General features: G+C 46.3%; 1 protein-coding gene across 1 annotated transcript; it reads right to left on the reverse strand.

Moving 5' to 3' along the window:
- Positions 1-23901, reverse strand: tyro3 (TYRO3 protein tyrosine kinase). The gene is given in 18 exon segments (XM_040136545.1): positions 1-579; positions 581-695; positions 3284-3393; positions 4052-4173; positions 4266-4358; positions 4693-4773; positions 6173-6268; positions 7138-7232; positions 7872-7995; positions 8578-8716; positions 10443-10585; positions 12543-12723; positions 12835-12950; positions 13980-14066; positions 16630-16800; positions 17028-17128; positions 19238-19421; positions 23522-23901. Coding segments are annotated over 18 exon segments (2073 nt in total). The 5' UTR covers positions 23586-23901; the 3' UTR covers positions 1-528.
- Positions 23902-24433: the final 532 nt, after the last annotated feature.

A 24433-nucleotide genomic window follows, 5' to 3' on the forward strand; every position in this document is an offset into this window, starting at 1 on the left:
TGATGTCACAGTGATGTCATTAGGGCCGTGACATCCGGCCCGTGGCAGTGTTTTTATCTCTCGCGGGAACTTGCGTCTCCTGTCCTCAAAAAGTCTGCAGTCCTTTAAATCAGGACAGTAGTGGACACACTGAGACACTGGAGGACCAATTACCAGGTCAAAGGACACCTGGAGATGTTTAGTGATAACATAAAAGCTAAGTCCGGCGTGGACCTTTAACGTTAGAAGCTGTGCTGAACACGTCTCTGTTCAGTAATAATTCATGTGTCCATGCAGATTCTGATTAAGTTCTGACATGAATGAGAATCAGATGAGACGGTTGAATCCATAACAGAGCGAATCAGCTCATTACACCCAACACAAGTTGGATTTTTTTATATTAACATCATCATCATCATGTTATTTTCCTACATTTGCTTTGTTGACTAAAGCCGGTCTGATGAGGTCCTGGTTGCAGTGTGAACGCATCATCGGGCTTTTACTGATTAATGTCGATACCAGGTGGAAGAGTGTGTGTGTGTGTGTGTGTCAGTACCACGTCGCTCTGAGTGGTGTAGACGTTGTCAGCCAGACTCTCCAGAGCTATCCACTTCACAGGCAGCTTGGAGACGGAGCCTTGTCTGTAATAATCTCCACTGTAGATCTTCTTAGAGAGACCAAAGTCTGCGACACACACCGTCATGTTCTCATCCAGCCTGAAATACACACACACACACACACGCCGTCCTTAGTCTTCAGTCTAAATCCTCCTACTGTCCCCTGCAAGAGTGGTTCCTCAAGGTTTTTAAATCAAGCGCTCCTTCAAAAGGAATTTGAGCCCCCCCATCCAGAAAATGACATGAATGAATGAGAGACTATGTTGCTGTGACCTGCAGGTAAATATTCATCTTACAATAAAAACACATTAAATGAAGTATCTTAGTAAAAGTCTGGACGTTTGTCTGACGCTACAGCTTCTTGGCGTAAACCTGCACATCTGGCAGGTCTCAGGTTCGCTGACTGATGTTTACGTAACGTAACACGTACGTTTTCAACATGATGTTAAATTTGCTTGTTTCTTTAAGTTGTGACACGTTGGAAGTTGGAAGAGACACACTGTAAAATAATGAGATGAACAACTCGTCAACCGTCATCTTTCGCAAAGTTTGTCCCGAGGGTGGCGCTAGAGAGCAAAGGTCAGAATAATGTCACCCAGGAAAATTAAAATTTAAAAGGGTTAATCCTAAAAAGTGATTTTTACTCCACCATTAAAGATAATTTGGCCATAAATAAATGTTATGTGAAGGCAGAAGAAAAAAACGATCAGGACCGAACAAAGATAAAAGAAAGTTCATCAGGTACAAAAAGAGTTTGCACATTAAAAATGTATCTGTGAAGTTCCTGTAACAATTAATCCTATTCTTCCTGTTTCTGTTGAGGACAGAAAACATACACATGGAAACACAATGGAAATTTGAATTAAAGTATCTTTGTCATTTCCATTAAATGTTGAAAATTAAACTTGATATCATTAAATGGCGGTTCGAAGATGTGAAGTTTTTTATTGCCTGATTTCTGCTAATAACTATGTTGATGTTTGATAATCATTTAATTGTGCTTCGTTTCTATATTGATCAAATCTCATTTTAGTTTTTTCATTGATATTACCTTTTCTGCTTTATGCCTACATAAGCTCTTTTTTGAATATTGTCAGTACAGGCCATTTTAATCCATGACTGTATCATGTTTTATTGTTCTGTTACTTATACCAATAAATAAGACTGAAGTCATTTATCTCTAAACCTGAGGTTTTACAAAAAGAAAGATAAAAAAAATATGAATTTGTCATTAATTCTGTCCCTGTTTTTGTTTAAAAACACACGCACAGCATTCAGACCCCCTCAGTTTTCTCACAATTGATTATGTTGCAGCTTTATGCTAATATCTTTTAAATTAATTTTTCCCTCATCAATCTACACTCAGAGCACATCAGAGCAAAAACCAAACCATGATGTTGAAGGACCTGCCTGAAGAGTTCAGAGACAGGTTTGTGTCGAGGCACAGATCTGGGGAAGGCTGAAAAAAAATTTCTGCCGCATTGAAGGTTCCCAAGAGCACAGTGGCCTCCATTACTCGTCAATGGAAGAAGTTTGGAACAATCAGGACTCTTCTTAGAGATGGGCGCCTGGCCAAACTGAGCAGTCAAGGGAGAAAGGCCTCGGTAAGAAAGGTGACCGAGAACCCGATGGTAACTGACTGAGTTCCAGAGATCCTGTGTGGAGATGGGAAAAACTTCCAGAAGGACAACTATCACAGCAGCACTCCACCGAAATGAGCTTTATGGCAGAGCGACCTGATAGAAGCCTCTCCCCGGTGAAAGACACATGAAAGCTCAATCGGAGTATGCAAAAAAGCACCTAAAGGGCTATCAGGCTGTAACAAACAAGATTCTCTGGTCTGATGGAACCAAGATTTTACTGTTTTGCCGCTCATCACCTGCCCAATACCATCACAACGGGGACGCATGGTGGTGACAGCATCGCGCTGTGGGGGTGTTTTTCAGCAGCTGGGGCAGGGAGACTGGTCAGGATTGACGGAAAGCTGAACGGAGTAAAGTACAGAGATATCCCGGATGAAAACCTGGTCCAGAGCACTCGGGACTTCAGACTGTGCCAAAGTTTCACCTTCCAACAGGACAATGACCAAGACACACAGCCAAGACAATGCAGGAGTGGCTTAGGGACAACTCTGTGAATGTCCTTGAGGGGCCCAACCAGAGCCCTGACTTGAACGCAATCAATCATTTCTGGAGAGACCTGAAAATGGCTGTACACTGACAGTCCCCATCCCACCGGACAGTGCTTGAGAAGATCTGTAGAGAAATTCGGCAGAAAATCCCCAGATCCAGGTGTGTAGAGCTTGTCATGTCGGACCAAAGAAGACTCGAGGCCATAATCGTTGCCAAAGGTGCTTCAACTGAATACTGAGTAAAGTGTCTGAATACTTATGACATGTGATATTTCAGTTTTTCCTGATTTAAAAACTTGCAAATATTTCTAAAATTCTGTTTTTGCTTTGTCCTCATGGGGAACTGGGTGTTGATTGATGAGGGAAAAAATGAATTTAAATGGTCTTAGCGTAAAGCTGTGAAAACGGTGAAGGGGAAACCTCCTGGATGTTCCTCAAATGAGAAGCTGTGACCCGAGACTCAGAAAGCCTCCGTGACTTCTTCACTGTTGTTGCTGTGTTTTGTGTAATGATATTAATATTAGTGAAACAGCTGAGAGCCAACTGGTGGACTGACATGCAGTTTCTGGCAGCGAGGTCTCTGTGGATGATGCTCCTGCTGCTCAGATACTCCATCCCCCGGGAGATGTCCAACATGAACTGGATCAGAGTCTGCAGGGACAGATCCTGATGGAGGGAAAGGAGGACAGGGAGGATCAGGTGAATGAGATGTAGCCGAGTCTCTCGAGGAGACCAGGACAGTAACGTTCAGGTGCGGCAGAGCTGGTAGCAAACCATTATTTTCCCTTTTCACTATTCTATTGTTTGTTTGAATAAATAAAAAATTACAAATCAATAACAGAAGCTGTTCTCTCTTCTCTTTATCTGATCAGCAGCCAAAACTACAACGAATGAAGCAGTTCATTTCACAGTTAAAAGGAAAGGAAGCGTCCAGAAGCCTTGCAGGTCGATGTGACGTCCACCCGCCATCGGCCCGCGTCTGTCCCTCTGCGCTCATGTCACTTGACTGAAACAAACGCGGACATTTACATTTGTTTTCAAAGGTTTTATTTTCTGCTCTGTTCTGTTGTGATGCTCGAACCTCTACAGGACAATGTGCCCTTGAGCACTGAGACATAACCCGTTCATGATGTTTTATCACAGGTGACTTAGGGTAAAATCCCCCGCAGCACTCACCTCCAGTGTCAGTGACAACAGGTAACAGGTAAGTGTGTGTGTGTGTGTGTGTGTGTGTGTGAGACCCTGCTTCTGTGTACAGGTGAGGTGACCTGCGGTACCACAGTAAACAGTGTGGCCTGCGCAGCTGAGACAGTGACGCTCTTACAAACGGCTGCTCTCCCAGTCTGGACAGCAGCAGGAAGGTGTGCAGGTCTCCGTGTTTCATGAACGGAAGAACCACCATCGGGATCGGCAGCCGCTGGCCCGGACGCCGGTGAAGACTCACTCCTATTGGACGGGATGCACTGTCAGTCAAGCCGTCTGACTTTTGACCCCTGGTTAACCTGTCAGACTGAGTGTGTGTGTGTGATGTGTGTTACCGATGAGCTGGATGACGTTGGGGTGGTGGAAGTCCTTCATGTAGGCCGCCTCCTTCAGACACTGCTCAATGTCACCTGACGAGGTGATGTCGGCTGTAGGACCACACACACACACACACACACACACGTCTTACATTAGTTGTGAGGACACTCGTTACTCTTTCTTCAGCCATCTGACTCTTCAGCTGCTTTAAGTGCTTCACCATAAACTGCAGCTCCTGCACAACATGACACACAAACAAAACCTCCTCTTGACATTTTCACCTGTTTACAGAGATTACACCTGTAATTCTCAGTGCGAATGAGCATTTTCTGGTTTGTCCTGTCACTTCCAGTCCGAAACATCTCATCCCTCCTCCTCTTCAGTCAGTTTACGTCCCCACAAATCAACAGAAACCCACAGAAGAAGATGAAACGTCTGACTCACATTTCAGCACTTTGACAGCCACTTTCTGGACAGACATGTCCTCCGTCTTCAGGAAGGCCTCACGCACTGAGCCGAACTCACCTGAACAGGTGTACACACACACACACACACACACACACACACACACACACACACACACACTTAAACACTGAATATCCATTTCTATCTATCACAGTGTTGTTCAGGTCATTTAACCTGGACGCTCTGGATCAGCCTGGTTCCCGGTCGGTTTAGTGACTCGTGGTGCTGACTCTCCTCTACGTTCTATCAGGTTTAGACACATCACAACAGGAAACTAAAGACACTTCTGTCCCGGCTCCGGATTTACTTTTACTGTGATACTGTAACTACATGAAGCTGATAATACTTGTGTACTTTTACTGCATTCAGAATTAGTGAAACTTTGTCAGAGTTTTGCAATTTTTGAGTCTTTTTCAAACCTGAGTCAGAAGTTTAACAGTGAAGTGAAACTTGACACTGACATTCAGAGTTTTACTGCACATCAGCAGTTTGTTTTGTTTTATACACACACTGAGACTGTGTACAACACACACACACACACACACACAGAGCTAACATCGGGTTATTAAAGGTCAGTGTCTGCTCCCATCCAGCAAGTGAGCTAATGCTAGGCTAACACTAGGCTAATGCTAGGCTAACACTAGGCTAATCTGACGGTTCAGGTGTTTAAACGTCACATGGAAAATGAAAGCGTGTTTCCATCAGTCTGTCTGATTCTGGATCAGGACATAACAACGTTCACCAGAAACAAACTTGAAGCTGAAAACAGGGATTTTACACATGAACTCCGTCCGAGTCGTGTTGGTCCATGCGGTGTCATCAGTGATTTGTTCCACCACAGGTTGTTGTCATGCCAACAGTTCACTGTGACACACAGTCACCCCTACACCGACACAGACGGGAAGGAGGAAATCTAGTATTTTATTATTTATAATCAATTCGTGATTTTTGTGTGGACTAAGACTTTTCTGCTTCTTGGAACATTTTCATTGCTTTTCTCTTCAATGTTTCAGTTTTCCAACTTTCAGTTATTAGTTTCTAATATTTCTTAGTTCAGACGTCGACCGTCTCTGTGTTGTTAAAGTTTGTTGGGCTGTGAAAACGCCAGCGACAACAACAGAAATAGGTCCAGTTCTTCACTGACCCACCGCTGACTAAATACATCACAACCAATCAAAGCTGAAACATCCGGCAACACGTTGAGTTTCTACAAGGAGAAAATCCACTGGATCCGGGCTCTGACTGTGCTGTTTGTGGGTCGGTTCTGTGCTGCACTGAGGTCCGTGGGGAAACTTTACCCTGTGTGTGTGTGTGTTGGACACACGTATTGAAATGACAATAAAGCCGAACCTGATGCACAGGTGTACTCCAGTACCCTCTGACATATCATTGCTGGGTGTGGTTACAGGTGCACCTGTTTGTTGATGTTTACTGAATCTGTGTGTGTTGTTGTGTTCACCTTTCCCCAGCATGTGTCCCAGCGTGAGCAGTCTCTCTGGGATCAGGACATCCTGCAGTTTGAGCTTCAGGTCGTTGTTTATACCGAGACTGTCCACTGGAGGGAGACAGACAGACAGACACACAGTTTAAAGACCGGCTGCAGCAGCTGAGGGTGTCTTCGGTTCAGTTGTGGATTCAGTAAAACCTGTACGAGCCGTTTCAGGCTCCAGGAAACACACGCAGCCGTGCGCTCGCTGAGCCGCACCCACCTGCGCCTACCTCAGTCTCACTGCAGGGGAGAACCCAGAGGAAACATCTGGAGGACAGATGTTCAGCGTTACAGTACGGCTGTGTAGGTGACAGGTTGTGGTGTTGTGCGGTCAGACAGACGATCTGATTGGCTGACAGGCAGCAGGTAAATACAGGCTGGCTGAGTCCAGTCCATCAATACAGGTAGCGGTGTTTGGTGTAAACAGACTGAAGGACGTTCGGTGTCCGTCTGTTAGAAACAGACTCAAACTGCTTCCTGCTGATTAGACCTGTCGTCTGTCTGAGAGACCGGACCACACACCAGGCCACAGACAAACGTCAACACCACTGTCTAACCAAGTCCTGTTGTTTGAACCTGAAATCTTCACATATCGTGTTGATTAGAGCTCAAGCTCGGCGGTGAACGCCGTCTCCTCACGGCACGATGGCCCCGGTTCAGATCCGCAGCCGGGCGGACCGGAGGGATGGACTTTACCTGAAGCCCTGAGGCTCAAACCTCAGAGAGCCCATGTTTGACCAAGTGCTAACAGAACCAAGGAGAGAGCAGCCAGCAGGCTCATTTGAAGTTGGACCAAGTTACAGAATAACGTGAATTAGATGATGACATTTGCTTTTGGTTTTGATAAAACTGAGTCGCTGACTGAAAGTTTCACCGACATGTAAACTGCGGCTCTGGCACTTTGAAGATCTTAGAATTGACTGCGTAGGACTCACGTGTCGACTCCTGCGGCTCAGCACAGTTTCTGTTGAAGGATCGAGCTGCTGTGAAGGAGACGGAGCTCTCAGGACCTGGAGGCTTGAAGACTGAACTGAAGACAGAGGAACAGAGACGCGGAGCCAGTTCCCGATTCAACTCTTTCTTTAAACATGTAAGTATCGGTCTGTCGTTATTCTACGTTTTCCTTCTCGTCATCAAATCCCATGATCAGACTCAAACCAACAGAGAGTCCGTTTCTCAGCACCTTCCCTCCTCTGTCTGTGGCTCTCAGCTCCGAGCTCATTGGTTCCTACTGAAGACGTACAAAATCTTTAAATCATGTCACAGATATAAAGTTTCACTTTTAAAAAGTTTCAGTCATTGTCCTCAAACAACTGCTCACCGTAGTTTTATATCAAACAAACAGGAGGAAACAGTGACTTTGTTGGGGACTATTTCCAGCAGCGGATTGGTCCACATCTGGTGCTGTAGTGTGTATATGTGGCAGCAGTACGGTGTGTGTGGGGGACTGAGTGAAGATAAACTACAGTGGTTGTGTTCATGGTGATGAAGGAACATGTGTGTCTCACTGATGTGTTTTAATGGTTTCTGGAGGCAGTGGAGCTCTGAGAATCAGAGGAACCAGACTCATCAGGACGCAGGAGGTGATGGAGACGTTCGGTGTCGGTTTGAGTCTGAACACTGGGTTTACTGACAAAGGTAAGTTCATTTCTCCTTCGGAGTTTAGTACCCAAATTGCGTCTCCTTTCCTCTGCGGTGAGCGAGGACGGTGAGCAGCAGACCCACCACGGTGGCCACCAGCAGACCGAGCAGCAGACCGACCCACATGTGGCTCCGCTGGACCTGGACCTGCACTGAGGGACCAGCATGGAAGCAATCAGCCAATCATCAATCAATCAATGCACACATCAGTCTGCTCAGTGTATAGTGAAACACACTCCCGCTGTTTCCAACTATGGTTTCTGATCTTGGAAACACTTGAAGTCCCCGTTTATCTCGTATAATCAGGACTTAAAGATGTAATAACTGGTTTAACTGGTCCTACACATGTCCCATTTCAGAATCCCATTCTTTTCCAGTCTCAATTCTTCCAGACCTCTCGGTAGATTTTTTCAGACCACGTTTGACATCTGAGTAAAGAAAAAGACTTGTACCGATCGGCTGGACAGGGGGACCGAGCTGGGAAGGATGTGCAGCAAGTTAGGTGTTGACGGATAGAGATGGAAATGTACTGAGAAGCGAGTGAGTCACGTCAAAGACAAATTTCCGTCAACTTGTCATGGACAATAAAGAGATGTGTCTCCTGGGAAAAGGTGTTACTGTAGACAACATACTAGATTAACACAGAATTTGATCTCAGATGCTTCTTGTAAAACTCTGAAATATCATGTGCACAGACAGATTTATAAAAATTATTATTAAACAGTGTTGTCTACCTGAGGCAGGCAGTACCAGCACGGGTGGGCTCCAGGGTCCGCAGCCCACTGAGGTGCAGGCTGAGACCTGGAAGGAGGCGTTAAAAAAACGCCCTCCTCCCGACAGCTGAGCCCAGTTGTCCTTAAACAGCAGAGGCTCCTGGAGACACACGGGAAGACGCAAGACATGTATGAGACATACAGTTAGGTACATAAGCATGTGGACAGATGGGACTCTGTATAAAAATGGCTGCAATCCCTAAACAGTAGTGAGATATTTTTGTCAAACTCTTTGAATTAAAGCTGAAAGTCTGCGCTTCAACCGCATCTCGACGGCTTCATTTCAAATCCATTGTGGTGGTGAACAGAGGCAACACTGTGAAAATTGTGTCACTGTCCAAATACTTATGGGCCTAAGCCTTCTGTCGTTTCTACAAATCAGCGATTACCACAGTGACATTGATTTTCTGTCATTCAACCGATAACCGACGATCATCTTAACTGTAACAGATTTTTCTCCCAGCAGACATTTTCTGACTTTATCTGACTTTTATTTTGACATGTCATAGCAATAAAAGCCCAGATGTAGTAGTCAGAGTCAGTCGCTGGATCCGCGACAGGTAGACAAACCTCCTGACTCTGTACCACAGCTTGTCAGAGGGAAAACTGCTCTCACCTTTGTGTCTTGTATGAAAGGTGGGATGGTCGTCAGAAAGTGACAGAAGGGAGCTGCATAGTGTGTTTCCCGTCTCACAGAATCACACAACAGAAGGTTCAAACTGAGCTGTAGAGAACTGGGTTTGGGTAGAAAACCTTGACTGAAATCTCATTTCACTTGGAGGATTTGAAAGACTCCAGTAGGTGCTTCTCTTGGTGCCTCACTAATGTCTCTTTTAACTGTGGATGTTTATTTCTTGTTCTTGAAAAACAGATCATGACCTCAGCGAGAAGACCTGATCAAATAATGACAACCTGATCAGTGGAATAATGGAAGAAAAACCACTGTTTGATTACACACACACACACACACACACACACACACACACACACTTTTCATGTGACCTGAACAGTCGACCTGACCCACACTTAATCTCACAACACACACACACACCTTTATTTAAAGAGGAGTGGCTTGTCCACTCTCCTCTGTACGGTGGCCTTTTCAGGACATCTCACACTCAGCTTGTCAGTCAGCTGAGAGAGAAATTCAAACCCTGCCTACTGTCTCACCTGCCCACAGCTGACCAATCACTGAGGCAGGTGTATTGGACAGACTAAACTGACATCAGAAAGGGGTGTGTGTGTGTGTGTGTGTGTGTGTGTGTGTGTGTGTGTGTGTGTGTGTGTGTGTGTGTGTGTGTGTGTGTGTGCGTGCGCGCATGCTGCATAAATACACTGGGTTCTTCATTCGTGAATTTTGGGCCTCTTGACCCAAAAAAAAAAAAAATCCCTAAAACTCTTTTCAGTGCCTGAACTGTGGCTCTTGGTTTCCATGTTTTAAATCGGTGAAGGGGGTGTATTCAACCTCAAAGCAGTTTTAATGGCCTCTGAACAGGCTTCCGGGACCAGGAAACTGTTTTCACTGGCGCATGGAAACACACCAGACAGATCCTAGATGCGTCACTACCTGTTACTGGTCAATCTGTTGGTGTGTGTGAGGTGTCACTGATGCTTTGAGCTGTTAGCTGTTAGCACACTGTCACACCACCTGCCACGTTGTCATGAAGTTAATGAGGATCTGATCCTTAAAGACAATCGCCTGCGTCGTCCTCTGAGGACTGGGACTCTCCGAACCACGTTCCTCTCCAGCGTCAACGAGGCTAAAATCAGCATTAACCAGAATCAGATGAGACACTGATGGACCCTATGATCAGTACGACTCTCACCTGTGGTTCTCCTCCCAGAGTCCACTGCACCTTGTAGGCCAGCAGTTTACCCTGCAGCTCGTCCTCCCGAAGCTTCGCCCAGCTCAGAGACAGCTGCTGCTCGGAGAGGTCAAAGGTCAGGTTCCTGGGGGCCGCCGAGGGCACTGCACACAGGTCACAGGATTTAATGCCACAGTAGCCATGTTACAGTGATCCCTGTCAGTTCCACACAGACAGATTTGATATTTAGAAAAAAAGCGAGCACTGACATCAGATCAGTTCACTGAATCAGAGATAAACCAGAGACGACACATGGAAATCAGAACAGAGATATCCGCCCTTTCTCCCGGCTAGGGTTGGGAACCCAAACTCGGTTCCAAATTAGAACTGAATCCAAAATACCAAGTACCGGAGGAAAAAAAAATGTGAGAACCCTTTCTTATTGCGAACAAAGGCTACGTATCTGCGAGGACGTACGTAGCATCTGCCAGGACCCGTCAATGTCAATCGACAGGTCAGTGCAGCAGCGTGTTCGTTTCGTTTAGACACGAGGTAGCATGCACGGCTAACGTCACAGCAGTGCGAGACATGGACCGCAAGAGAGCGAGGGGGGGGGGGAAGAACGGAAAGAGAGGAGAAGAAGGGAGGACAGGATGCAGAGGGATTGCGACGTATTTAGGCTCCAGTTGGGGCTGAAGACTCTGTTGCTAAGTGCTTTACTTTAATACCTGTGTCACTGCAGGAGCAGCCTGTGTTTGATATTCAGCCTCTCTCCATCAGTCACCGCTCCACACACACAGACACATGCTCACTGTGAACTTTGTTGATTGTGTGAATTTTCAAGTAACTGTTGCCAAGGCAACAAATGATGGGGATCCTAATACACAATAAAAGCCTCTGTAAAGGAAGTGAGGATAATAGTGTTGTCTGGTAAATAACAGAAGTGGTTTAGTCAGTTCAGTTAGCTGTTGATGGAACAACACTGGCTCACTGCAGATGGACAGAGCTGCTCAATGACGGCGCCGCCGTGAAGAGCAACTTACTCAGACCCAACAAGCTCTCAGTGTCTGTTCGGGGGGGGGTCCCCCCCACTGAGGCTGAACACAGTGGACAAACATGACTGCGGAATTAATACAGTGTGATTTAAATGTAAAGGCAGCAGAGTCTGATCAGACCAGTCAGACTGTGGCTGGTCTGAGGTCAGTGCTCACAGACTGCTCTGCAGCCTGCAGGTGGCGCTGCAGAGTCTGCAGGCTGCAGCACAGTCCTTTCATATGGATTGAGGCCACAGACAAAAGCCGATTGTACGGAGAGGACTGGAATCTACTGGATATTATCCAGCTGGACCACCAACACACTTCACAACACAACACGACACGACACAACACAAACAACAGACCAGCCTCAGAGCTCGGCTCTGGAGGCTCAGAGAAAACAGAAAACCAGCAGCCACGAATCCATCTCATGTAAAGACACATTGGAAACTTTAGAGTGATGACCTCATGTTTCTGAGGAGATGTGGACTCTGCTGCTCGGTGCGTATCTCACTAAACTCTCTGCTTCAGGATGTGGACGTGAGGCGGCACAGCGTGGGTGACAGGGAGCTGTACAGTTTGTGACAGCAGCGGTCCAACCCGGAGCACCACAGGTGATAGCAAACATTCAAGTTTTTCTGATTCTGAAAGGTGATCTGTCTGTGCGATGGCCCAGTGGAAAGTGGATGGAGCAGCGGGGTGTGAGCCGTTATTTCAGACGCTGTCAGCGACTCACAGATCGATATCAAACTCTCCTGCTTCAGTCGTCAGAACAAAACACCTAAAACTGTGTCAGAAAATATCTCAAGCTTCAATAAAAGAAGCTGTGGACGTAGAAGCCGCAAGCTACACGTTAACTACGACTCCCAAGATGCATTTAGGCAAGAAGCATCCAGTCACAGAGCTTAAGATTCTGTCACATGAGCCGCAAACAGCAGGGTGAAGCTAAAGACAGAAAACAGAATCTGCAGCTGAAATCAGTTCACTGATAAACCCTGGATCAGTTCTGACAGAATTCAGAAACCATGGAGACATGTTCTGATTTCACTCCCACTCCTCTCCGTGGCAAATACGTCACCTGCCTTACCTGACTCAGGTGTCTGGAACTGCAGCCATGGGGAGAAAGGAGACGTCCCCACCTCGTTCACACAGGAGACCCTCACACTGTAGTTAGAGTGACTCCTCAGACCTGACAGGACGTGAAGGTGAGGAGGAACCAGAACCTCCTGCTGAGGGAGGTCCCATCTCCGGACGGACCTCCTCGACACCTGGGAAGGAGGAGGAGTGTGTGTGGGGGGGTTCAAGGACAGCTGATTTATTCTCAATAATTTTCTGATTATTAGTTTTCAATCAAGTGTGTGTGTGTGTGTGTGTATTACCTGGATGATGCACGTGGACAGCTCAGAGTGACCTATGAATCCTGGTTTCCATGACAACGTGATGTTGTTGTCCACCATCCTCAAGACCTGGAGTCCAACCGGAGCCGCCGGCAACACTAAACCCCACCCCCAAAGAGGTATCATCCAATAAGAGCCCATGATCGGTAACTAGAGCAGGCGAGTATTGTGAGGTGTGTACATGGAGCCACAGCGAATTAAACAGGGTTGTACCTGTAAACTCTGTGACTCACATACTGTAGGTTTCATTTAAATTTAAGATTCAATTTGAAAAGTCAGAAGGTTTAGATTTCCTCAGGTTCAGGTTCTTGGCGTGTGGAGCCAAAGACATCAGGACAACCTTAAAGCACAGAGTCTGTAAAGACCTGGGTCAGCCTCTATTAGGGCGGGAACCTTGGATTTAGGAAGAGCAAACATGCGGACCGTTTACCCGGAGCCATGAGAAACTTTGGACTATATCACTGTGCTGCAGAGTTTTTCCAATGGAGACTAAAAGGAAACGGTTTATGGCGTCAGGGAGCCATGGGGGCCTCTGATGAACCAGATCCCCGTGATCTAAGTGACTTAATCCAAAGTGGAGGGGGGCCTTGGATCAGAGGTTCTGATAGTCAGTACACAACAGTAAATGAGGGAGCGTGAAGGTGTGTAAGATGTTTCCAATTCCTGTTGTAGACCAGCCCTTTCATCTATTCTGTGATTACACTGTGTTTCAGTTGTTGTTATATATAGAAAATAAAATCATTAAAATGAGGATTTTGTACAAAGAGCTTCATAAGGAGAAGCGCAGACAACCAGGTAAACATGTACCGTGTTAATCTGCAGAACCCGGACAACAGATGAGATGAGAGGTGGATGGAATGAGGACTAGATCAGAACATCAGTAAGTGTGGTTTCTAATCAAGCTGGCATCAGAACAGCCTTTCCTCAGGTCGGGACTTACAGAGTCTGCTTTAGAGACTCAGTACCACTGAGCAGCAGAGCTGAGATCAGCCGGGAGTCCCTACCTCCATCACTTTGTCTTTCAGTCATTTTGAGACGAAAATCAGTTTGTGAAGTTCACATCCTACCAAAGTTACAAGACTAAGATTACAGTGCAGCTGGTGTAGCAGGTAAACAGGTAAACTCACCTTTAATGTGAACTGTACCGGTTCTGGAGACTGAGATCCCTCTGGTGTTCTTTGCTTCACAGTAAAACTTCACACTGCTGTTCACTCCTGCAGACAGAGTTACGGATCAGAGGTTGGGGATCTAGAGATCTGACATGTCCTCTGGTCCGTCCTTAAGGAAGTCAATCTCAGCCTGGGCCACCCTCTCTGTCCAACTAAAATAATGCAAGAAATGCATCCCCTCCTCTCATCAACGTGCTCCCAGATCCAGTAGCAGCTTTATGTATTTATTTATCACGTTTTAGAGCAGTGGTCCACATGGCCTTGTACGGTGGGTGGCGTTTCTTCAGAGGAAACGCTTCATTACAGACTCATGCGGGTGCCGACTCAGAGGGAGCATGCTGGCTCCTGTTGATACAGACCCTCGTGGTTTTCCGAAGTGCCTTTTACTCCCAGAGAAAAAGCTACAGAACATTTTGTTCGTGTCCAATTCATATTGTAGGTCTTTGTGGATGTGCAGGAAAAGCAGGCTGTTGTCTGTCACTGTAGATCGGATGCAGGCTGGGGTTACAGTGGGCCACAACAATCCGGATCTGCGTTCCGGCACCTTCAATTGAGGAGTAAATAGATCTGATAGGCGGCTTCATACATGATAATGTCAAGCGAGTTCATTTTTTCTGCGCCGCAGACTGGCGTTCCTTCCAGCTGATCCCATCGAGATACTCTCTCAACAAATCAGAAAGTAATGTCACCCCACGGCCCTGGACTGGCCACAGGGCACAGCGGGAAAAATTGGAGTGGGCCCCCCCATCGGTGGATCGGGGCACCGTCAGAAAACCCATCAAGTGTTTACCAGCCCTCCCTGTGGGCCTGTCGTTCTGGGTGCGCATGAGAGCGTGGTGGTTGCGTGACTGGGCATGATGTGCGAGGACCTCTTACTGTCCAGTTTGACCAGGAGGAAAAACCTGTTCACGTGTTCATATGGACACAGGACTGCTGGTTCAATACAAACGTGAGAAGCTGTGAAACTATCCTTGAATGTTAAGATCAGTTTAAATTTTCCGGTTAGAGGTTTGGGAATGCATTATGCCAATGAGGGTCCTCGCAAGTATAGAAGGACAAACGTGACTGTCCCTACTGGTCAGTCAGTCAGGTTCTTTTCAACGCATAAACATGCCAATAACACACACACACACACACACACACACACACACACACACACACACACACACACACACACACACACACACAGATCGTATGACTGATTTCTGACCAATCTGCAGTAAACTACCAGCTTAATGGTCAATTCTGTTGTTCTAATTTCTTTCTCTCTGTTGTCAGACACTGAACCAGGATCAGTGATTTAATCTCAGAAACACTTCATGTTAACCAGCAGTCGTTCCCAACCTGCTGCTGCCACTGAGAAAATCAGCATTTTATAATAAAACCAACATAAATCAGGCTCCGCTGTGTTCAGACAAGTCCACAGTTAAACTGATGGATGACGGAAAGTTTCCTTTTTCGCTTCCCTGTCACACAGCTCCGACCCTCACTGAGCAGCTACAGCTTCGTTTAGTAAAGTCTCAGTTTTCTCCCAACACCTGAAACACAGAGCTGCGCTTCAACGTTCACACACTGAGACGCTTCAACGTTCACACACTCTGGACACAGCTATGATAAAGATCAGTTTCAGTCTGGAGAAAAAGGCCAGTTTACAAATTTAAACAGTTTAATGTAGACGTCGTCTGAGGCCGAGCTCAACTCCACCCAACAGGACTCACCTTTGGATTAATTCCAATGCTCACTTTTGTCTGACTCACAATCATTCAAGAGCTGTGTGTGTGTGTGTGTGTGTGTGTGTGGAGCATAACTCTATTAAAATTATGTAATAATCCTGAAAGCTGTGACTAACAGCAGAGCCTGGATCAGCCTGAACTGTCAGATAAACACTCCGTTATGATTCATACCTGACTCAGAGCAGGAGATGAATTCAGGCAGTAACCTACAAAGATCAGTGGGGCTTCAGAACTTTTCCTGATTAATCCTTTAGTTAGGAAAATGTCAGAAAACAATATTTCAAAAGGCTGAAAACAGCATTTTTTCCACCTCAAAGAACAACTGAAACAATCGATTATTAAAAATACATGCTGTTTAATTTGATCGGTTAATGGACTAGTTGTTGCAGCTCTAACGATCAGCTTCACGTGTCCCGCTACATTTCAGTAGTGGGCTCGTCTTCACCAGCCTGGTGCGTTCAAAAGCCCACAGCTCTGTGGGGCGTTCGCAGTGTTTCAGCCCCTACGGGCTCAAAGATCTGACAGTTTGCTCTCAGCGAAAGGCAAGGACGTCAAGGTGATTCTCCAGGTTCACACAGGGTTTCCCAGGACATTTGACTAGTTCTCTCATTTTCCAGGTGTTTTCAAAGACTGGAAAACTGGTCTAAAAGCTTCCAGGTTTTGCAGGGCACACGGGGACCCTGTAGTAGTTGTTGTGAGAGACAGACTAAAACCAGAAATCTGAGCAGCAGAGATGGAGATGTCTCTTCCAAAATCACTGGATCCTACATTTCCCATAATCCACCTGGATGGTGTCTTTGATTAGAGCCTCCCTGCCTGATAAACAGCCTCGTCTTTAAACACCGCAAACACTTTAAATGAAAACATTTTCTGACCTTGGACATGAAGGACGGAGGGGGACGGTGTGGGCTCTCCCTCCTGGACCCCCCCCAACCACCACAGCACCTCCACGGGCTCGGGGGGGCCGACTGCTGCACAGGTGAGGTTGAAGGCCACGTTGGGGAACGTGGCCACGTCCTGAGGCTCCTGGAGGAAGTGAGGGACGCCTGCAGGAGGTAAAGGGTTAATCAGAGGAGCATGATGTGAAATCTGTGAGCAGAAAAGGACCGGAGTGGTGGGGTGGGGGCCGGGGGCTGGGGGGCGATGACGTTGAGCAGAGATCTGACCGGACTGAACCTGTGGTGTGTTCAGGGTCACGGCAGACCGCAGGAAAACACAGACACCTGCTGGAACAGCTGGAGGATTGACTCCTTGGTGCGTTCAGGGTTCTCACCTTCCACGGTGATCCAGGCTCGTTCAGAGGAGAACGTCAGACCGTGGAACTCCACCTCACACCAGTACTGACCCGCATCCTGCTGCTGGACCGACTTCACACTGGAAACAAGAAAAGACAGAACCTTAGCACCTGGACCAGAACCAGAATATAGACTGGAACTGGAACCACAACTGAAACTGGAACCAAGAACACACAGGGTTAGAACCTGGACTGGGAGGAGGAGGAGGTGATCCACTTAAGGTCCTGATGCAAACTATCAAGTTGATCAGGTTAAATTATTGATCTGATCTGAATGAAAGTTTAACAGCTGAAACTGACGTGAGATCAGCTGATGGTCTATTAGAGAGGACGTCTCACTCTGCTGGAGTTGTTGAACTACAGAAACACTCTGGTTGCACAGCGGCGTTACCGAGTGGAGCTTCCCCCCTCACGGAGGATCTGAGCTGCAGCCGCGGGCGTCAAAGTGACGTCAGCTCTGGGCGAAGATGAGAAGCTGCTGCCTGAAGGTTTTCTACTCTCAGCTCTGACTCTGAGAACGGATTCAGTGACGTGCCTGGATCAGTGCCGATGCTGCTTGTTAGGATCGGCTCAGGACATCTAGTCGACAGTGGAGAGACGACGAAGAGTCGAAACAAAGAGGACGACGTTCATCAAAAGGTTCTGCCGCACCTCGCGCCTCTGGACCACCAAGGTGTCCTCCATAAGTCGGATTTCACCTACAGTCTTTTACAAATCTTCTGAGGACTCAGTGTGACACAGAAACTGGTTCAGAGTAAGAAAGACTTAGAGAAGCAGTTTTCTGGGTCTCTACAGACCTCAGATCAGAGACAGAAACAGAGCAGCTGTGTGGCTCATTTCTGTTTCTCTGACCTTTACTGTTTTTTTTATTCCTCTTCAGGAATCTGAGTGGAAAGCCGATTACTCAGCTGCCGCTCACTGAGAGGCACTGATCTGAGGTCAGTTTCTCAGACTTCATCCAGGATGTTTGTGTTTTTTTTTTTTAAAAACACTCCTGATTCCAAATCAGCTGTCAGTCCTGATATTTTACTTCCCAGAGGCCCCTGGAGCTGGATTATGGTCAGATCAGAGAGGAGAAACCTGGAGGTCACGTTTTCCTCTTCAGTCTCATCTGAACTGCTGCAGAGGATTGTGGGAAGGAGAGCTGACTGTGTTTCTGATGTTTCTGAACATGAGAAACTCCATAATAAACATCATAGTAAAGCCTGCAAGTAGGCGCCTGCAGCAGTGAGGAGCAGAGCAGAGATCAGTTTGTCTCTAGGATCTGACTTTGTACAGAAAATCAATTACAGCAGATACTTTAAAAAAAACCTTCAAAAAGATGGAAAAATTGATTTTTCTGTGTTCACACAAAATAATAAACCGGGTTTGTTCTGTTAAATGTTAAAGGAGAAAAACATCTTACGTCATTTTACTGTGTACCGAGGAGAAAGAGGTGAGGGGGTACAGAAGGAGGGAGAGTCAGAGAGGAGGAGGAGGAGGAGGAGGAGGAGGCAGCTCTGCCTGTATTTACTGTCGATCTGCTGTTTAACCATCAAACAGCAGAAACTCTGACGCAGTGACGGTTTCACTGCTTCACACATCATGCGGTCTGAGCAGAGAGTCGGTGATTCTGACAGAACCACGGAGCGACAGAGCGACAATAAAAACCCATCCGACAATAAGGTGACACCCTGCAGCCTGTACGTTTGTCTGATCGCCAGTTAGAAATACACCGTATACACAGAGAGGCAGATTCACCTGAATCAACCGGAAAAGAGACAAAAGACAGATCAACAAAAACGGCCAAAACTAATAAAAACCGCTCTGGACACCAAAGTGGGTACAACAAGCTTTAATGAGCTCCATCAGGGGTTGTAGGCAACAAGGTTGTCATCAGCTTCTGAAGGTGCCGGACAACCTGACGAGTACCCGCCGAGCACTGAGGACAAAACCAGACCCTGAGCTTAACATGGAGACCTCCAAACTCCCCAGCAAGAACCAGACCCCACTATATTTCCCGTGGTTTTAAGATCGCTGTAAATCAGACTGTGGCGCGATCTGTGGGCTTTTACTGTGAAGCAGCTGCAGGTCTTTCAGTGATGGAGGAGGAAGACAGGCAGAGATCACGGCCGTTGTTAGACTGATACCATGCCTCAGAGTCTCTCCTCCCTCCCTCCCTCCCTGTGTTTTAATGTATGGTAACGGACCTGTGGTAGGTCTCCCAGTGCTGCTCTCCCAATGTGATGAACATCTGGTCGGTGCTGTAGAGTTTCTCTCCGTCCTTCATCCACACGATGTCGGGCTCCATCACTCCCTGAACAGCACAGCCCAGCCTCGCGGCATTACCCTGAGACACCGTCTGATTGGACGGGTGCTTCGTAAACATCACACCTGAAGGAAGAGGAGGAGGAGGAGGAGAAAGAGGGTGATACATGCACAGGCAAAAGTGAAGTGAAAGAAGAAGCAGAGTGGGGGGGGTGAAAAGAGTGAAATGTGAATATTTATACAAAACAACAGCTACTGGAGAGAAGACGACAAAGTTTAACAGTTGTGAGGACGCTCATTAACATAATGCATTTCCCAGCCCCTCACCCTAACCCAAACCTGGTCCTGACCTGAACCCTAAAACCAGGTCTGAACCCTCAAACAGTCCTTTGAAGGTGTGAGCATCGGACAAAATGTCCTCACTCTGTAAGGTTTAAAACTCAAACTGGTCCTCACAAAGATAGAAGTACAAGCACACACACACACACACACACACACACACACACACACACACACACACACACACACACACACACACACACACACACACACACACACACACACACACACAACGTACGTTTATTCCACATTCTATTACGATTCCGAGACCAGTCCAGGTTCTGCTCGGTTTCCATCTCTTAAAGATGAATACAGCTCGTTTGTGTCCAGATGTCCCAGAGTGAAACCTCCATCGTTAACCCAGTTCTCCCAGTACGAAAGCTTCTTCCCCACAGTTAACTGCAGACCGTGACGTATCTGAACCTCCAACCCTGCTGTCCGGACCGGTTCACATTCAAACCACTGATTGAATCGGACTTTTACTTTGTCACCAACTGTTGTCGTTTCTTGGAGTTCATGTTTTGTGAGCGAGGTGGTGACTAAACGTCATGACTCAGATCAGCAGCTTTATTTTTCATCTGGACAAATTTTATTCATAAAAAAAGTTTGGACTGTCCCAAAGTTCATTTCTACTAATTAATCCTTGTTCAGTGACCACAAACATTTTTTACTAGTATTTTCATCATCATTTCTATTATTGATTCATCTCCACGTTATTTTCTACCTCTGCTGTTTAATCTATGAATAGCCAGAAATGTCCGTCACAACCTCACACACGTCACATCGCTGTCGCAACCCTGCAGGAGAGCTGCCTTCAAATATCAGACACAGGTGGTTCTCTTTAAGGGGGTCAGTGCTGCACCTCTCCAGGTGATCAGACGCAGGACAGTCAGTGGGCGTCGACATTTGGAGCAAGACAGAGAAAGAAACCAGCTCCCCAAAGTCTGTTCAGTGGATGTCACTCATCAAATGATGAGAGGCGTCGCAACAATCACCAGTAAAACCAGAGACTCGGTGTCCACATTACAGTTAAAGGAGGGACGGACCCGTGTCAAAGTTCATCAGTTCACCTGCCCACAGGTACCCCACACTTCGCTGCTGAGCTGGACACCTGATGACATGGCCGGCGACGGCGGCGGCGGCGTAAACGGTTTTTTCGTTCCGTCGAGGTTCTTCTCACACGCGCTTTTTTTTTCCCGACCCCCTGCGAACGCAGCATGCCAGAGACAGACGACATCATCAACAATCAGCTGTTTCTGGCCTTAATGAAACATCAGATCCAATCAAGAAGAGAAGATTACGTCACTTCCCTCCACTGATGACATCATCAAGCGACTCAAACGGTGACGTCATCAGTCACTAGCCAAACTACATAACTATATGTGACTGCAACTTCATTACCCATGAATCCTTTGGCCTGCCAAGTGTCAGGAAAGCGTGAAAACTGAGTTTTTCTTGACTCTCTTGAACGTCTCGTTTTTTCCAGGACTCAAAGATTTTCAGCTTCTGTGACAGAAAACACAGAAAGTGAAAAACCTCCCATCCTGACAAACTGGAGAACCGCTGATCGATATCGGAGTAACGGCTGATTCGCTTTCCGTCCATCGATTAGTCGATTATTTGACGGATCATTTCAGCTCTGATCGACTCACTAAACCGTTGTACACTAACAGGAAGTTGGTTACGATGATGACCTGTCAGACGTCAACCGAACTGTGACCGGTAAATAATTATTCTGTGTCTCCGAGCTTTCCTCAGACGCGTCTCACTCCCACTCCAACAACAGTACAACAGCGGGGGACAGTAAATAAGTACATTTACTCAAGTACTGGACTATACAATTTAGAGGCACTTTCACTTGACTTGAGTATTTCCACTACTCTATACTTCTACTCCACAACACTTCAGAGGAAATATTGGACTTTTTACTACATTTATCGGACGGCTGCACAAAAAAAAAAAAAAAAAAAAAAACCCAAACCAAGCCACATACCCAGCCTGTATATTATTATAAATTAAAGTTGCTGCTCACGCGCACACACACACAAAGTTCTGGGGATTTTCACGAGGTGACTTTGTTGTAATAAGAATGATAAAGTTTTGTCCCACAACAGAACAGCAGAGCCTCCGACGTCCTGACTGAGTATTTTTTTTATCCTCCTGCACAAGGTGATAGTTTGCGTGCGCACGGCACCGTCTAATTCACATGGATAAAAGATTCTTCCGGCAGCGTTGTGGGGGTCCATAATTCAACCCTCCAAGAGGCGACAGTTTGCACGGTGAGTGCTTTTGCTGTTGATACTTCCAGTACATTTTGCTAGTGATATTTCTGTCCTTTTACTTTAACCTGCTACTTAACGCTGTGGTATTAATTAGTACTTTTACTGAAGTAACGAGTCTGAGTTCTTCTTCCACCGCTGATATTTAGTCTCAACACAGACCGCTTTGTGAATTTTGTTATTTTAACAGTGTGACACTGAGACACAGCTTCTGTCTGACTGAAAACCCAAACTGCAGCTGCACGCGCACACACACGCACACACACACCCACACACACACACACACACCGTCTCACAGCTTCATCACACTGGCTGTTTGTTGTCTTCATCGGTAGATTTTCATTGTTTTGAATATTTATCGTTTATTTATGCTGTTTTTATTTTTCGCGATCCGTTCCCTTCTTTTCTTTCATTTATGAACATTTCTACAACATAAAGGTCATTGTGACTCATCTAGCTCGAGCAACTGTGACCTCTGACCTTTGACCTCCTCGCTGCAGGTGGTGGGTGATGTTGCTAACCCAGGATCTGAATTTAATAACAGTCTCGCAATCACATGAATGATTGGAGTCCAAAGGTCTGCATCCTGACTCTTACACACAGTTATATTTACATCGCTGTATTCTCACATTTTAAACACCCTTTTTTTACAATTCAATTCTTTATTACTTTTATCTTTGGTATCTGACAGTAAATTGCTTCACATTGTGAGATGTTTCTTGTTGCTTACAATACATGTAACATCAGTGGTATGAGCCAGAAACCCTAAATATCAATCGTATAAGGGACATTCTGATAATAATAATAATAATATGACGAGGAAGAATATCCATGCAGCCTTCCTGTCATACTACAGGCTCATCAGTGTAATTTAAGTCCCAAACTGGTGCCTCACTCTTGTTTCTGTTCATTCTATTGAGAGCTATTTAAACAGCCTTAACTTTCCTAAAAAAAAAAAAAAAACGTGATAAACGGTTTCACTACAGAACTGGTGGGATAATAAAGGCTGTCTGAAGCTTACTCTGCGTCAGTAACGGCCGTCGCTGCACTTTGTCCAGCGAGTGCTTTTTATCTGTGGGTCGAGAATCCTCACGCCAAACTCCTTTTTAAAATACCGTAAATTAAGGTTAATTTGTTCACAGGCTCGTTTCTTTACGGATAAGGACTCATGTTGGATCCATTTAATTTGCCACGAGCGTCCCGGTAAATTCGGCAACCATTCAACCACCAATAAGCAACTTATTTCAATTCTTTTTTTCCTTTTCTTTTTTAACCGATTTAAGCTGTCGCAAACCGCCCACCGCAGTGATTGAGGCGGGTGAAAGCGACATGGGAACCGCTAAAAAAGTCCTAATCTCCTCGAACCAAACTGCCGCTCGGCGTGTTGGTTGTGCGCCCAGCAACGCAGAGAATCGCTCATGTGTTTTCAGTGTCTTCAAATTAGTTTTATCACACGTGAATATTCGCCCAAAAGCTACAACACTTAAAACTAAACTTTTCCAAATGGAGTCCTGACACAAGGCGAAGACGCAGCCACATCCGAAGGCGATCTCCGACTCAGACAAATGGAACCGAACAACCTGCTGTAACGAGCTAATTAGCACTCACCGCTCCCACCGGTCCCTTCACGACTCCGCAGGAACAACAGCAGAATCCACAGGACCCGCTTCATCTTCTCATTATTTCTGTCCCTGGCTCTTTTAAACCGACGGGGTTAGTCTAGTTTGGCTCGGCTCGGCTCGGCTCGGTCTTCTCCGTCACTGAGGCGTCACGTCCAGCCGGACAAACAAGGTTTCCCCCGGAGAGAAGCTGGAGACTGGAGGCGGCGGACCGGCGAGAAAAACGGCAACTTCATAAAGGAGGATTCGTTTCGGCGGAGCGGGCAGAACCGAAGCGACAGGCAGCGGCGACCGCGGTGTCCGGTTGAGTTCGGCTGAGTTTGCTCTCACTCCGCCGCTCGGTGGAAAGTTTCACACGTTAAACGCGACCCGACCGGAAACGGCGCCAGTTCACCTTCAAAATAAATAAAACTAAAACGAATGTTACATTTTATTTCAAATAATTTTTCAGTTTTACATTTGTCCTGTACTTCATGTTTGCTTTCATTTATAACATATATGATCTATTTTACAGCCCTTTTCTTTTTCTATTGGTTTTACTCTTATTATATTTAGGGGCGGCTGTGGCTCAGGAGGTAGAGCGGGTCGTCGGTGGTTCGAGTCCCTGGCTCCTCCAGTCCGCATGTCAAAGTGTGCTTGGACACAAGATACTGAACCCCAAAAATTGCCCCCAATGTAACATCGGTGTGTGTGTGTGTGTGTGTGTGTGTGTGTAGGGAAAGCGCTGTATGAATGTGTGTGTGAATGGGGGAATGTGGCAGTGGTGTAAAGCGCTTTGAGTTGTCGATAAGACTAGAAAAAAGTGCTGTATTAACGCAGTCCACGTACCATATTTAATTTTATTGGAATGATTTCTTTTATTTTTTAAAACATGTGATCGGAAGTGTAAATTCCATTCAGT

Source organism: Xiphias gladius, chromosome 10 (genome assembly GCF_016859285.1).
Source record: "Xiphias gladius isolate SHS-SW01 ecotype Sanya breed wild chromosome 10, ASM1685928v1, whole genome shotgun sequence".
NCBI lineage: Eukaryota > Metazoa > Chordata > Actinopteri > Istiophoriformes > Xiphiidae > Xiphias > Xiphias gladius.